Here is a 13,838-nt window from a genome sequence, read left to right on the forward strand (position 1 = left end):
TATCGAATGGCGCTAAGCTCGATGTTCTCAGACGCTCCGTCATGAAGAAAATTGGTAACAAAGTTTGACCTTTTTGAACGTTTACGCCAAGTTTGGCATTTTTTAACAGAAAATCTGCGGCTGTCAGAGTTCTGTGGGTGGCTGTCGACAGTGTCTATTGTGCAGCCTATAATCACAAAAATCCTCCAGTTCCTAGGCATAAAGTCAGCGGTGCTAGATCCCGTCAAAGTCGGTCCAGAAGAAAGCGCGCCCAAGCAGCCTCCGGCTTTCCCCCTCTCCTACGCGGAAACTACTACACGCACGAGCATCGCACGTGGCGCGATTTGCGTCGTTTGAACTGTCCTCTAACATATATTTTTTCTGGGCGAATTAAAAAATACGACTTTCATACGTTGTTCGATTTAAAATGAAACTACCCCACTATTCGGATACGAATTGAGCGGTCTCTCGTTTTTATTTGCAGGAATGTGTCACTGAATTCCGACAGTCACAAAGTCATTTCAAAATACGCCTAACTTTCAGGGAGCACGCCGATATCAATAATTGACTCCAAGTGGTTCACAACATCAGGTAACGTGGGGACGTGCTCCGTTACATACTTTGGTAATCTGTCCATCTCGGAAAGCAACAGTCTGTTCTTCCGAAGCACGCTTGGACATTGTGGTCTTCCTATGACGAGGGGATCAAGCCTCAGAGCCTGCATTCGATTCTGAGTGGCATACAGTGAGGTTCGAAGCCACTGCAACAGCTCTGCCAAACTGGGCTGCCGCCAGTCGATTCGACTCAGTAGGCCATTGTGTCAGCCTTCTACCATGTACGAGGTTCGAGGCCCGGTATTCTTGAATTGACCCCATATGTCTTTCATGATAGCATTTTTGATCCAGAAGCTCTCGAAGTACCAGGAGGAGTACCGCGTGATCGGAATCGCTCCGACTGACCTGACGGATTGTCATTCGGACAGGGAACATGCAGATGGCTCGTTGGCGGTATTAGCGACAGATTTTTTAATAAAATCTTCCTTGCAGTTTACATGTTAAGAATATTATTATTTCTTATTATTTGCTTATTCTAAAAATATTGATTGTGAAGAATTCATGAAATACAGCAGTAAGCAACAACAAAAACAACGAATGCTTAAGTGATGATGATGTAGTGGGATGTTTCGTGCTCAGGCGGCAGCCCATCCGATTGCTTGAGGGGGAGAAGATGGTGAATGATGGTGAATATTCCGAGCTCACGCAGGAGCCCTGTTGCTGCTAAAAATGTGATGAGGGCTTGAAGAGCTCGTAGCTGATGCGCTGCAGGGGCGAATGTAAACCATGCCGTGGATAGGTACCACATTGCTTTTTAGGAGGAAAAAATGTACGCAAGGAGCCATGTCGCAATACGAACTGCAACTGTACAACGCAAAGAAGATCCATACGGAAGAAACATCCATGGGGAAAGAAGATCCCAACGAGAAAGAAGATCTATGCGGCAAAAAAGATCCATAGGGAAAAAAGATCCATTAGTGGATCTTCTTTCCCTTTGGATCTTTTTCCCTGAAATCTGTGAAAGGGACCTATGTTGTGCAACTTGGGTTGCGCGCATCTGTTGCGGGAACCGAGTTTCAGCAAACACTTGCATCGTGTGAATCGACTCTAACTTCTTGTTTTATGTTTGTTATGTTATGTTTGTTGCTTTATGTTATGTACCATGCATCCGCAACAGACATTAGGGAGGGGGAATATGTGCTTAGTCCAAGAAACAAAGCATAAGTCAGTCAAAAGAAATGTGAACTTGATATTCTATGGAAAAAGAAAAAAAGAGGGCAAAACGAATGAAAAGGGGTATGCCAAGAATATGCGTGAAAGTTGTCTCGAAACTGTTGCTTATACTGAGACGAATGAGAGCTTATTGAGGAAGAGCAAGGGATTTAGGCAGGATGCCTCTGCTCGTCACACCTCGCATTACAAACGAAATGATTGTTAGTTTCCCAAAGCTATGAAACAGCATGGCTGGCTAATCACAGATAAATGACGTGAAGAAATACGATGTAACCATGCCACGTAGAGAAGGAGTTGGACCCGCGTAGCGGCTCGCTTCTTTTCCACGGAACACGGTAAAATTTTACCCAATACGAGTTTCTATCAATCACATTGCATCCAACTGTGTAGTATAGTTGACGTTGTTTGGTGTATTCGCGTTTTTCGCCAAATCGTTTTAGATTGAGTTTAGATGCACCACCTACAGGTCATGCAAAACGCGAATAGCAGTTTCCAAAGCGAGCGCAGTGCAAAGAAACCGCGAACGCCGAGGAACTGAAGGGGGAAAGTAAGGAGAAGAAAAGGCACCGTGCACCTTTTCGAGACAGCATCTGTTACTCAGAAACGAAAGGAAGAAAGACATGAGGGCGTTTCCGAGACCAGTCATATGAAGTTTGCGAAGTAGAATAGTATGATCCATCATGACTACTTGTGATGAAAGAAGCTATAATTCGTAATTTGGAAAATAAGCTGTTTACACTTGCCGTATATATAGACCTTCCAAAGGCTTTCGAGTCCTTATGCCCCAGTATTTTATTATATAAGCTTGAATATTATGGGTTTCGAGGTGTTTGTCTTTCCTTCCTCGCATCATATCTGGTAACCAGGTATCAGGCATAGGTCGGCATTTTGCTAAGAATTCATTCAACATCACATCATGGTCAGTTTTCCGCAAAGCCCATCACATCACATCACCGTCATAAACCATCACATCACGAGCCCGTAACTCAACTTCAACCTCAGAATTCATCACTTCATGACCCATCATTCAACTTCAACTTCAGAATTCATCACATCATCACCCATCATTCAACTTCAACTCCAGAGCCCATCACATCACATCACATCATTCAACTTCAACTTCAGAATCCATCACATCATAACCCATCATTCAACTTCAGAACCCATCATCAGAATTCAACTTCAGATCCAATCGCGGTTTTGAAGTTGAATTCCTATGATGGGTTCTGAAGTCAGTGATGGACTTTGAAGTTGGTCTGTGATGTGGTTTTGAAGTTGAATTCCTATGATGGGTTCTGAAGTCGGTGATGGATTTTGAAGTTGAAGTCTGTGACGGGGTTTTGAAGTTGAATTCCTATGATGGGTTCTGAAGTCGGTGATGGATTTTGAAGTTGAAGTTTGAGATGGGGCTTTGAAGTTGAATTCCTATGATGGGTTCTGAAGTTTGTGATGGATTTTGAAGTTGAAGTTTGTGATGGGGTTTTGAAGTTGAATTCCTATGATGGGTGCTAAAGTCGGTGATGGGGTTTTTGAAGTTGAACTCCGACAAAGGCCTACGTGGGGTGTTGCCGGCTGCAGGATTACGACGCTAGCGTCCTGCTCGCCTGTGTTTGTGTGGGTTTCCTGGTAGTGGCAGCAAAAGCGTAAGCGAAGGAGGGTATGCTGTTTGGAGGGTGCGGTCAGCCTGCTCTCGGTTGGACTTGGAAGCAGGGTTTACCAATGAAGGAGGAAAGGGAGGGATGCCACGTTTGACCTCCGCTCTCGCATGTGAACGGCGGCGGGAGGTGTGTTGCTTACGCGGTAGGGTTGTTGCACAATGTTGCGCCCGTTGTTGACAGCTAAGTGAGCGCATAGCACATTGCAGGTTCATGTGGCTTCGTACGATATCCTTGCCTGCCGGCACATAGAACGTTCATATGACTTTGTACGATCGCCGTCTCTGCCGGTACATTGCACGATGATGTGGCTTCGTTCGTCTGGCTTTTCCGCCGTGCCATTTTTCACTCGTGACGCGGGGGTATTAGCTTCGGCATCGGAATACATCGTGGCCAGCCACTCAGTATTACATGGGTTCTTGTGATATGATGCTTACTGACACTGGAAATAGCCGTCATGAACGAATTCAGCGGCCTGTACATATGTTCGCTGGACATATGTTTTTACTCTAATTCTTTCATGCAATACACCACTGCAGTGGTTTATCCGGAATCCCAAGCAGGGGGCGTGGTCATTATTACAGCTACGTGATAACAGCTTTACACGTATAATTACCGACAGGTCATTACAGCTGAAACGGCAAGCCCCTTTTTTTTGCAGGGGGTGTCGTCAAACTTTTTTCTTTGGTGTGTGTGTGGGGGGGAGGGGGGGGTGTCACAGGGGTGTATCATGGTCTGGATAAATCACTGACACCAAAAACTGAGAATCTGTCCTCGGAAAAGTGTAACCCATTGTATTCTTTTTCCTCCGAGGAGGGTATATACGGACGAACACTAAGTGAATTCTTAACGACCGAAGCGTTTGGACACATGTAATACATACAGAATGTGAGGCGCAAATTGAAGTGAAGACTGCTAGGAGCCCGGAAGACCACCAACTTACAGTCCGTGAAACAGTTTCTTTTCCTCTCTCACAATCTCTAAATAAATATGTGTTGACACATTTCCCACGACACAACAATTCCCACTCTTACCTGTTTTTATTTGATGTTTGAAACAACCTCGCATTATAATCACTTGACTGTAGTGTTAGTCACTTTTTGAGGTAACTTCGCAAAAGTATCATGAGCAAAGTTAGAAATTTCTATTTCGCTTCACGTCCAAGCAGGCAGAACGCACAACGCGGGCTCCTTTCTTTTTATTTTGCTGCTGAAAAATCCGACGACAGTGACCCCGCCTCTTGCACGTGCGCGGCGCCAGCAGCCTGTCTGCTCCGCCTTGTTGCAGCGCGATGTACTGGATGTACGCAAACGCAATTCCGACGTGCTTCTGAGTTAGGTCGCAGCAGAGCGTGGAGTGCATTTTTTTGTTTACGGGGAAGGTGATAAGGCCACTGGCAACGTTCTATGAAATGTGCGCTGAAAATGGGAACTCGCAGAACTTGGAATTCCAATTCTCACTTTGTGCCCAATTGACAAGGTATATTCGGAACTCCGCTCCGAACTTAATTTCGGCATGGTTGCAAGAACTTTCATTTCTCACTTAATTTCATTTTGATAACTTGAAGGTTGTAACTTCATTACATATTTAGCTTAATGACGTAACTCGTAACTAGCAACTTTTGGGTGGTAACTAACTTCCCCGCCTCTGCTGAAATGTACTTTATTGACGTTGAATATCTAAGAAATAGCAGCTGCGTGCTCTGATGGAACACTTGTGTCCGATGAATACTACATGCATGCCGAACACATAATTCCCCAGAACATGACCTATGCACCTCAGATAAATAAGAGACCTATAGTGACCTCTGTGTATTACATTTAAAATAAAAGACGTCCACGAAAACAATGCCAGCCCGATCTTGTCCAATTTGGATCCCAATCACACAAAGGAAAATAAGCAATCTAAGAAGACACAAAATAAGCCTAATAAAACACACTTCGTCAGCACGACAGCAATCTACTGTCGTCTAGTAAAACGCGCGTACGCGACCTAAGGCGGAGGCTCAAATCCAAACCCATCCAATATACATATACACGCACATTATAGCTGTAGGCGAGCAAATCAGTCAAACAGAACAACCGCAACGTGCAGACCGCGCGACCGCAGAAGGCAAAATCGCATCTCGATCTAATCTACCGCTCACATTCGCAACATACAGTTACCTCCGGCTACATGACATTGCCCTCCGCGCCCCACTACACCAGAGAGTAACGCGTTCCAAACACTTCCCTCCCTGCGACCGCCGATACACAACAAGGGGGGGGGGGGGAGGAGGTCCGCCAGGCATCTGCAGTGTCAGGCCCATACGCCCACACCAGACACGAAACGCGAAGCGTTTACGTGCGCTCGGTGCACTCCAATACACATTTGCCATCCACTCCGCATGCGTTCGCACAAGTAACAGTCACGACACGTGAACGTCAGACATCGACTAAACATTGTCGGCTTCAAAACCTATTATGAGGACTTCGAAACCTATCCGTCATCTTCAAAATCCATCGCGCAGACTTCAGCTTCAAAACCAATCCCGCTGACTTCCCCTTAAAAACCATCGCGCTGACTTCAAAACCCAACACACGGACTTCGACTTCCAAACCCACACACGCTGACTTCAACTTCAAAACCAATCACGCGGACTTCAACTTCAAATCCCACCACACTGACTTCCACTTCAAAACCCATCCCGCGGACTTCAACTTCAAATCCCATCACGCGGACTTCAACTTCAAAACCCATCACGCGGACTTCAACTTCAAAACCCATCACGCGGACATCAACTTCAAATCCCATCACGCGGACTTCAACTTCAAAACCCATCACGCGGACTTCAACTTCAAATCCCATCATAGCCCTTCATTCAACTTCAACATCAACCTCACATCACATCATAGCCCTTCATTCAACTTCAACTTCAACTTCACTTGACATCATGCCGTTCATTCAACTTCACATCATTCTCTATGAGGTGATGGTGAATGAAGTCGGTGAAGGCCATCATGAATGAATTCGCCGACCTATGGTATCAGGTTGTACAAATTAATGGCAACTTATCGAGTCCCATGAAAGTTTGCTTTGGTGTATCACAACGTAGTATATTGGGCCCTTTATTGTTCAGTAGTTTTATAAATGATGTAACAAAGATTAGTCAAAATCCATCATGTGTCATTTATGCCGACGACACGACCCTACTATTTGGTTCCACGGACGCGGATGAGGTAGTCTCCGAGGCAAACACTGTGCTCAGAGAGCTAGCCATTTGGAGCCATGCGAATAAACTAAAAATCAGTTGTAGCAAAACTAAGGCAATTATATTTCGTAGCAGACATAAAAATATTCATACAAACTCATGCCTTACACTAAATGGTACCCCCATTGAGATCGTTCACTCATTTAAGGTTCTAGGTGTTTATTTTACCGAGAACATGACATGGGATGCCCACAATAACCATCTTGCATCACAGTTATCAAAGGTCGTTGCTGTAATGGTACGGTGTCGCGCTTTTCTTCCTAACAAAGTTAAATAAACAAACTTACTTCGGTCTATTCCATTCTCAGCTTAATTATTGCCTTTTGGTTTGGGGAACAACAACTCAATGTAATTTCGAAAAACTTTTACTGTTACAAAAAAAAGTCGTCCGTCACGTAACTAATACGCCGTACTTACAGACAACCCATGGCCTGTTTGAAGCTCTGGGTATAATTAAGATACACAATATGTACACTTGCAGACTACTGTCTGCGTACAGGTTTGGATATGTAACTTATATGGAATTTCTACAGACAACGTCAGTGCTAGAATTGCTCAATTCTTCCATTTGCCTCCGTGGAACCGATGAATGGAATATTCAATTTTGCCGCATAAATTACGGCAAACACGCCCTTTCTTTTACTCTCCCGGAGCTCCTAAATAGGTATTCCAAATGTGGAAACATTGTAATCGGATACGGTAAAAAGGAGCTTCGTACATTTTTTATTAACCAGTGATTTGTACTGTTGGAACTCCGCGGCGTTCGTGTTGCCAGACGACGTGGATGACATCACATGAGACCCGCTGTGCACGCACTGAGCGACCAGCGGCATGGGTGGGTGGTGGGGGGGGGGGGGTGATGTAGGGGTAAAAGCGTAAAAAGGGGTAAAAGGTAAATGGCTGAGTGGGTAAATGCGTTCGATCGTTGGTACCCAACGTTGTGAGGAAGATTAGGAGGTGGTGGGTTCGAATCTTACTAGCGGCTGTGTAGTTTAATGCTTACCTTGAGTTTTGCGTCAGACTGTCCAGAGGAATGTTGGCACAAGGCCCGTTCCCCTTGAAGGTGGAAAAAGCCAGCAAAGCGGCGGATATGGGCGTTACACCCCCTCCCCCCACTACGAGACTCCAGCATCTCCTCTAGGGGAAAATCATGGGGAAGATTAGGTACAGTGTGACTCGCCGTCGATGCTAACATGAAAGCAAAGAGGTGTTCCGTCAATTAAGTGTATGGACATGCTAGATGTAGAAAATTCTTGCTCCGGACCTTAATAGAGAGACTTCTGGCCAAAGTAACACCTATTTATTTCGGAACGGATCCACCGCGTGACCGACCTCCACGAACTCCAAAGCCCCCAAAAAACCGCAAACCCAAACTTCGTTCTCCTCTCGTTGTCTCTCCTCGTCGTCTTCCTTCGCACAGTTCCTACACACTGCCCCCAGAAGAAATGTCATTTCTTCACACTTCAAGTTTATACAAAAGTTCGTCACATCGGACGATAGTTGACCCGTTGGGCAGCTTAACTTCGAATGCCCGTGATTTCTGGTCCCTTCCTGGCAGGCATCGCGAAATCCTTCCTGTTGTCCACCTTTGCCTCGGCCTGCAGTCTTCGCGTACGATGACCAAGTCGCCCTCTTGTAATGCTCTACCACGACGTTTGCTCCAAAGATTCCTCAGTTCTGTAAGGTACTCCCGTGACCATTTCCCCCAGACAGTACGTAAGCTTTCCGCTCGTTGCCTCCAGCAACGTTGTATGGTGTCGGCTGAGCTTTCCGGCATGTCGCCTGTGTTAGAAGCTGGTAGTATCGTTAGTCTCTTTCCAGTAAGGAACGCTGCAGGAAACAGTGGGCGGATCTCTTGATCGTCATAAACAAAAGTGAGGGGCCGCGAGTTTATGACAGCTTCTATCTCGGTAACGATAGTGGTGAGCTCTGTCTCGTTCAGGCACCTTGCGCCGATGGTCTTTTTCAATGCCACCTTGACGGATCTGATGAGTCGCTCATAAAATCCGCCCCACCAGGGAGCGTACGGAACATTGTATCGCCAATCAATTGCCCAGTCAGTGATCTTCTCCTCGACACCATCTGCAGTTATAGTTTTCCACAATTTCTTCAACTCTTTGTTGCTCTTTGGGAAAGTATACGCATTGTCGCTGTACACCTTGCTCGGTATTCCACGTCGTGCAACAAATCTTCGGAAAGCCAGCAAAAATGTTGGCGTGGCCATATCCTGCACTACTTCCAGGTGTACCGCCCTCGTTGTTGCGCATACGAATATCACGAAGTATATCTGCCTCGTTGATCGGATCGTCCTCACGATCAGTGATCCTGCGAAGTCAAGTCCAGTAACTGTAAACGGCTCCGACTGCGATACCCTTGACGCTGGCAGCGGCGCTGGGGTTTGTCTTGAAGCCTGCGCATTGTAGCGTTGACATACGACGCAACTTCTTATAATCTTCTTGTCAGCTTGCCTAGCACGTACTATCCAGTACTTCTCTCGCACTTGTACTAGGGTATCTCGCATACCGCCGTGTAACACATCCAAATGGCAGTTCCTGATGATAGATTCAGAGTAAGGGTCCTGCTTTGGTAGCACAACACGATGCTTTTGAGCGAAGGGTAGGTCGCTTTCTTGTAGTGTGCCAGTCATCCTGAGGATCCCTTCGCCGTCCAAAAACAGACTGTACCCTTGTAGGGGCGATTTCGCAGGCGACGGTCTTTGGCTCTGAACCACTGCTATTTCTGCATGAAACGCGTTCTGTTGCACGATCTTCAGGACAATAATTTTCGGCTTCTCGTACCTCTTGTGAGCTAAGAGATTCACTTTCCTCACTCCGTTTTTTCAGCTTGGCTATGAATCGCAAGACCCAGGCTATCACATGATGTAGCTTCTTTGCTGGGCTGTACCTCTTCATGTCGACGATTTCCCCAACTGTTGCGGTTAGCGTCTGAATCACGTCTCGTGAGACCTTTTCTTTCAGCTCTACCTTCCCGAAATTTTCACTGTCCATGCACGACGTAGACCATTGGCGTTGGTCGCACGAAATCCCGTTTCGTCCCGTCCACCACCGCTGGCTATCAATCAATTTGTCTGCAGTGATGCCTCTGGTCAGCATATCCGCCGGGTTATCCTTTGTGTTGCAGTATCTTCATTCCGCGGAGTTTGTGATTTCTTGAATTTCCCTCACTCTGTTTTGAACGAACTGCTTCCAGCGGTTGGCGTCCCCTTGTATCCAACAGAGCGCAATCTTTGAGTCCGTCCAGAAATGAATTTGTGTGGGACATGCTTCAAACGTTGCTTTCAGGTACGCGGACAACCTTCCTCCGACGAGACAAGCCATCAGCTCAAGTCGAGGTATCGTCTGCGCCTTTAGAGGAGCGAGTCTTGTTTTTGCGATGAGAAACGCACTGCTTCTCGTCCCAGACTTGTCTTCCATGACTGTGTATGCCACTGCCCCATATGCGGTCGGGCTGGCGTCGCAAAATATGTGTATTTCGATGAGTCTGACGCCGGCGACCCCATTCACTCCATAATGCCTTGGTAATAATTGAACCTCTTGAAGATGAAACAGTTCAGAACCCCACTGGCTCCAGGATACTTGCGACTGCGCAGGCAAAGCGTCGTCCCATCCGACCTTTAGCTTCTACAGTTCTTAAAATATTGCCTTTCAACGGATAGTAAACGGTGCCAACTTCCCCAGTGGATCAAATATCCGTGCTGTAATTCGTAGCACAAGTCGTTTGGTGGCCCCAGTCGCCTGGTACATGTTCCAAACTCCATCCACAGTAAACGTCAACATGTTTGTTTCTGGCACCCACGAGAACCCCAACACTTTCTGGGTCTCGTCGCTGTCACCTATTTTCCTTTCCTCAGTCTCACCTCTCAGGAACTCCAGCATGCTTTTATCATTTGATGCCCACTCGTGCAACTTCATGTTCGCACGTTGTGGGATCTCTGTTGAGTCTTTCGCAATCTTGATTGTTTCTTTTGCATCATTCGCCCCAGATCATCCACGTACATGTGCTTTCCCAGCATTTTTGTGGTATCAGGGTATTCTTGTTCTATGACCTTAAAATGATGTCGTAACGTCGCCGCCAGCAGGAAGGGACTCGCCGTTGTGCCGAAGGATACCCTTGTCGTTCTCCAATGTTCTATTTTCGGTAGTGGGCTTCCTTTTCGTGGCTTTCCTTCATACCAGAGATAGCGAAGAGCATCCCTATCGTCCTCTTTCACTTGTGTTTGTAGAAAGGCTTTCTCCACATCCGCTACTAAAGCCACCTTATTGATTCGGAAGTTGATCATTAGCTCCACTATACATCCGGGTTTAAATTAGGCCTGACTTCCAAACAGTCGTTGAGGGACTTCGTGTTTCCATTACTTGACGAGCAGTCGAACACCACTCTCAATTTGGTAGTGCTACTCGTCTCTCGCAGTACCGCCTGGTGAGGCATATAGTAGACGACCTCCTCGTTCTTCGCCAGTACTCTCTCAGCCATGTTATTTTGACTTACATGCGTATGGTTTCATCATATCTGTTCATAAGTTCTTCGTTTTTTGACAGTCTTCTGGTTAGTTGGCCCAGCCTCTTCAGCGCAATCTCTTCGTTGCTGTCCAAGTTCCCTACGGCTTTGTATGAGAGCGATACCTCATAGCGTCCGTCGTGCAAAGTCACCGTTTCGCCGAACCGCCGCAGTACTCTATCGCTTTCACTGTTTTCGGTTTCTGGTGCGACTCCAATTGCTTCCAGTTGCCAAAACTTCTGCACGTAGTTATCCTGCTGGTCCTGATTAGCAGAAACTCATAGAACCAGTGCTTGATTGGACTCGTGACTCCTTCCGCTTCTGAAGTAGCCCCGTGCACTGTCCATCCCAGCCGCGTCTCTACTGCTCTCAGTGCTCGTCCTAACCTGATCACTTTTCCTGTCATCAGATCCCAGTACACGTCTGTGCCGATGAGAACTTGCACTTGTCCTTGGCTTTCTGCGCACGTCAAATGTTGAACTGCTAGCTGTCTCTCTTTCATCTGGTCCAGGATTCCGGATCCCGGCCTTCGTGTCCGCTGTGTACATATGGTATCCATTACCAGGACTTCCAGGTCGTACTCGTTCTCGTCGTACAGACTTTGCAGTTTCAGTCGAACCTGTCTATATAGCCGCTCTTCCTCTTGCCCTCCAAACACTCCTACTTTTAGAGTCTCTTCTCCCACCGTCCTGCAGTGGAGCGTCTGGGCGATCTGCTTGGTCACGAACGGTCGTTGACTGCCGGTGTCGAACATCACCTTACATTTCAGTTGCTCCTTTTCCCCTTTGCACCAAGCAACTGTGGTCTGCAAAACAGTCGTAGGAGCATAATCTTCGTTCAACAGCTCTAAACTCAGTTGAGTTGTTCCATCCGCTGCGCGGTCTTGAATCACCTCTTCATCTCCTCTACGATGATTGCACACCGAAGCCGCTTGCCTTCCTTGCCACTTACCGCATTTCACCTTCCTCCAACATTTCCTCGATACGTGGTTTGGCCAGGTGCATCGGAAACATCGCCCTGTCTCCTGCAGCCTTCGAAGCTTGTCATCCTGTGACATCCGTGCGTCGTACTCCGTGGTCCGGTGATCCCGTGACTTGCAAAAGAAACAATCCGACAGCTGATCTGTAGTGTTGACCAGTGCTGCTGCTGACGAAAGTCTCGCTGATCCCTTTGTACGCTGCTTTCGAGCGCCTTTCATTTTTGGAAATCCATCTCCTGTATCTTTTCTTGTTCCTTGAGCAGTAAGCGTTCTTTCCAAGCATTCTACCTCCACTCGTAGGAACTTGATGAATTTACGTAGCTTAGCGACGTGCTCCCCGCTGGAAGGCGTTGGATTTTCTCTGTCACCTTGTCCGTTGGGCGTCTCCTCTGGAGATCCCTCTTCCTCTGGAGATCCATTTTCTGCCTCCAGCACCCTTCTGTTGAATTCCACAACGATGCCTTGCGGTATCAGGCGAAGCATTAGAGAGTACAACATTGACGAAAACGACTCCTCCGAGACTCCTAATGCCTTCAGAGCTCTTATATGCGGTGACAGCTCATCATAGAGCTTCCTGAGACCCTTTGCATCCTGGTAGGACCTGACTGGTTGTAATCCCATGAGCCTCGTCATGTGGTCCTCTGTTTGCAGGGCTTCATTCCCGTAACGACCTTTCAGAATTTCAAAAAGTGCGTCATTGTAGCACCTTTCTGTAGGTGGCAGTCCAGATATTGCTGCCGCAGCTTTCCCAGTGAGAGCTGACCTCAAGTAGCTGAACTTCTCGCAAACGGAAAGCCTCCCATTGTCATGAATGACCTGCCGAAACTGTTCCCAAAATGCCATCCAGTCCTTTCGTTGCTCGTTGAATTGGACTAGGTTCAACTTCGGCAACCTGATGTGCAGGCCGGATGAGGTTGAGTCGCCAACAGGCCTTTCTTCGGAACGATGACTCCCACGCAAACTGGCTGCTGAATTCAGTCTTTCCACACGAAACTGCAGCCTCGCCAATAGGCTCCGCGCACTACTGTTTCGGAGCGACGGCAGCGCGCCATCTGGCGAAAATGCGCATAGGGGAACTGAACGCGGACCATTCTCCCGGAGTACCTGCCATTGCGCGTTCATTGTAATCACAAGTAACTGCATTTTGCTTTGGCGTTACGAGCGTGAACGCTGTGGGCGCTTCACGTGACTCATATTGCTGTATTGTGGGCTGCTCGAACAACCAAGGAAGAAATTCAACGCTGAAGTTCTACCGCTTCCCGTCTCGGCCTACGAGCGCGATTGGAGGCAGCGTTGGATACAAGCCGTTCGACGAGAGAAGTACGCATACCATGTAGTATAAATACATGAATATGCTGTTGGGTAACCTGGCTGTAACGAAACAATCGGTTACATGATACAATGAGGATGGCAGCCCATGGCAGCCGAACAAAGGCTCAAGAGTTTGCAGCGTGCATTTTGTCGGCGGGGTCAAGAGCGATATTGAGCGCCACCCGGCTTATGTCCCGTCAATCTTTCCCTCTGTCTATGCAATTAAAAGTACAGCGGACCTAGATCTCGCACGATACGAAAAGTAAGTACATGTCTTTGCATCAATAGAAATTTTAACTGTGACGATGTTAGATTTGTGCGCCTTGCTGTGCGTGGGAAAACAATATGCAAATTTAGGT

General features: G+C 47.1%; 2 protein-coding genes across 2 annotated transcripts; both read right to left on the reverse strand.

Moving 5' to 3' along the window:
- Window positions 1-8,127: 8,127 nt before the first annotated feature.
- Window positions 8,128-10,603, reverse strand: LOC135371684 (uncharacterized). The gene is made up of 2 exons (XM_064605662.1): window positions 10,549-10,603; window positions 8,128-9,479 (listed from the first exon to the last, which is right to left on the reverse strand). The coding sequence occupies exons 1-2, from the start codon at window positions 10,601-10,603 to the stop codon at window positions 8,128-8,130; spliced, it is 1,407 nt and encodes a 468-aa protein (XP_064461732.1).
- A 734-nt stretch (window positions 10,604-11,337) lies between these two features.
- On the reverse strand, window positions 11,338-13,011 carry LOC135371685 (uncharacterized). The gene has a single exon (XM_064605663.1). The coding sequence runs from the start codon at window positions 13,009-13,011 to the stop codon at window positions 11,338-11,340; it is 1,674 nt and encodes a 557-aa protein (XP_064461733.1).
- Window positions 13,012-13,838: the final 827 nt, after the last annotated feature.

Source organism: Ornithodoros turicata, unplaced genomic scaffold, assembly GCF_037126465.1.
Source record: "Ornithodoros turicata isolate Travis unplaced genomic scaffold, ASM3712646v1 Chromosome12, whole genome shotgun sequence".
Lineage (NCBI taxonomy): Eukaryota > Metazoa > Arthropoda > Arachnida > Ixodida > Argasidae > Ornithodoros > Ornithodoros turicata.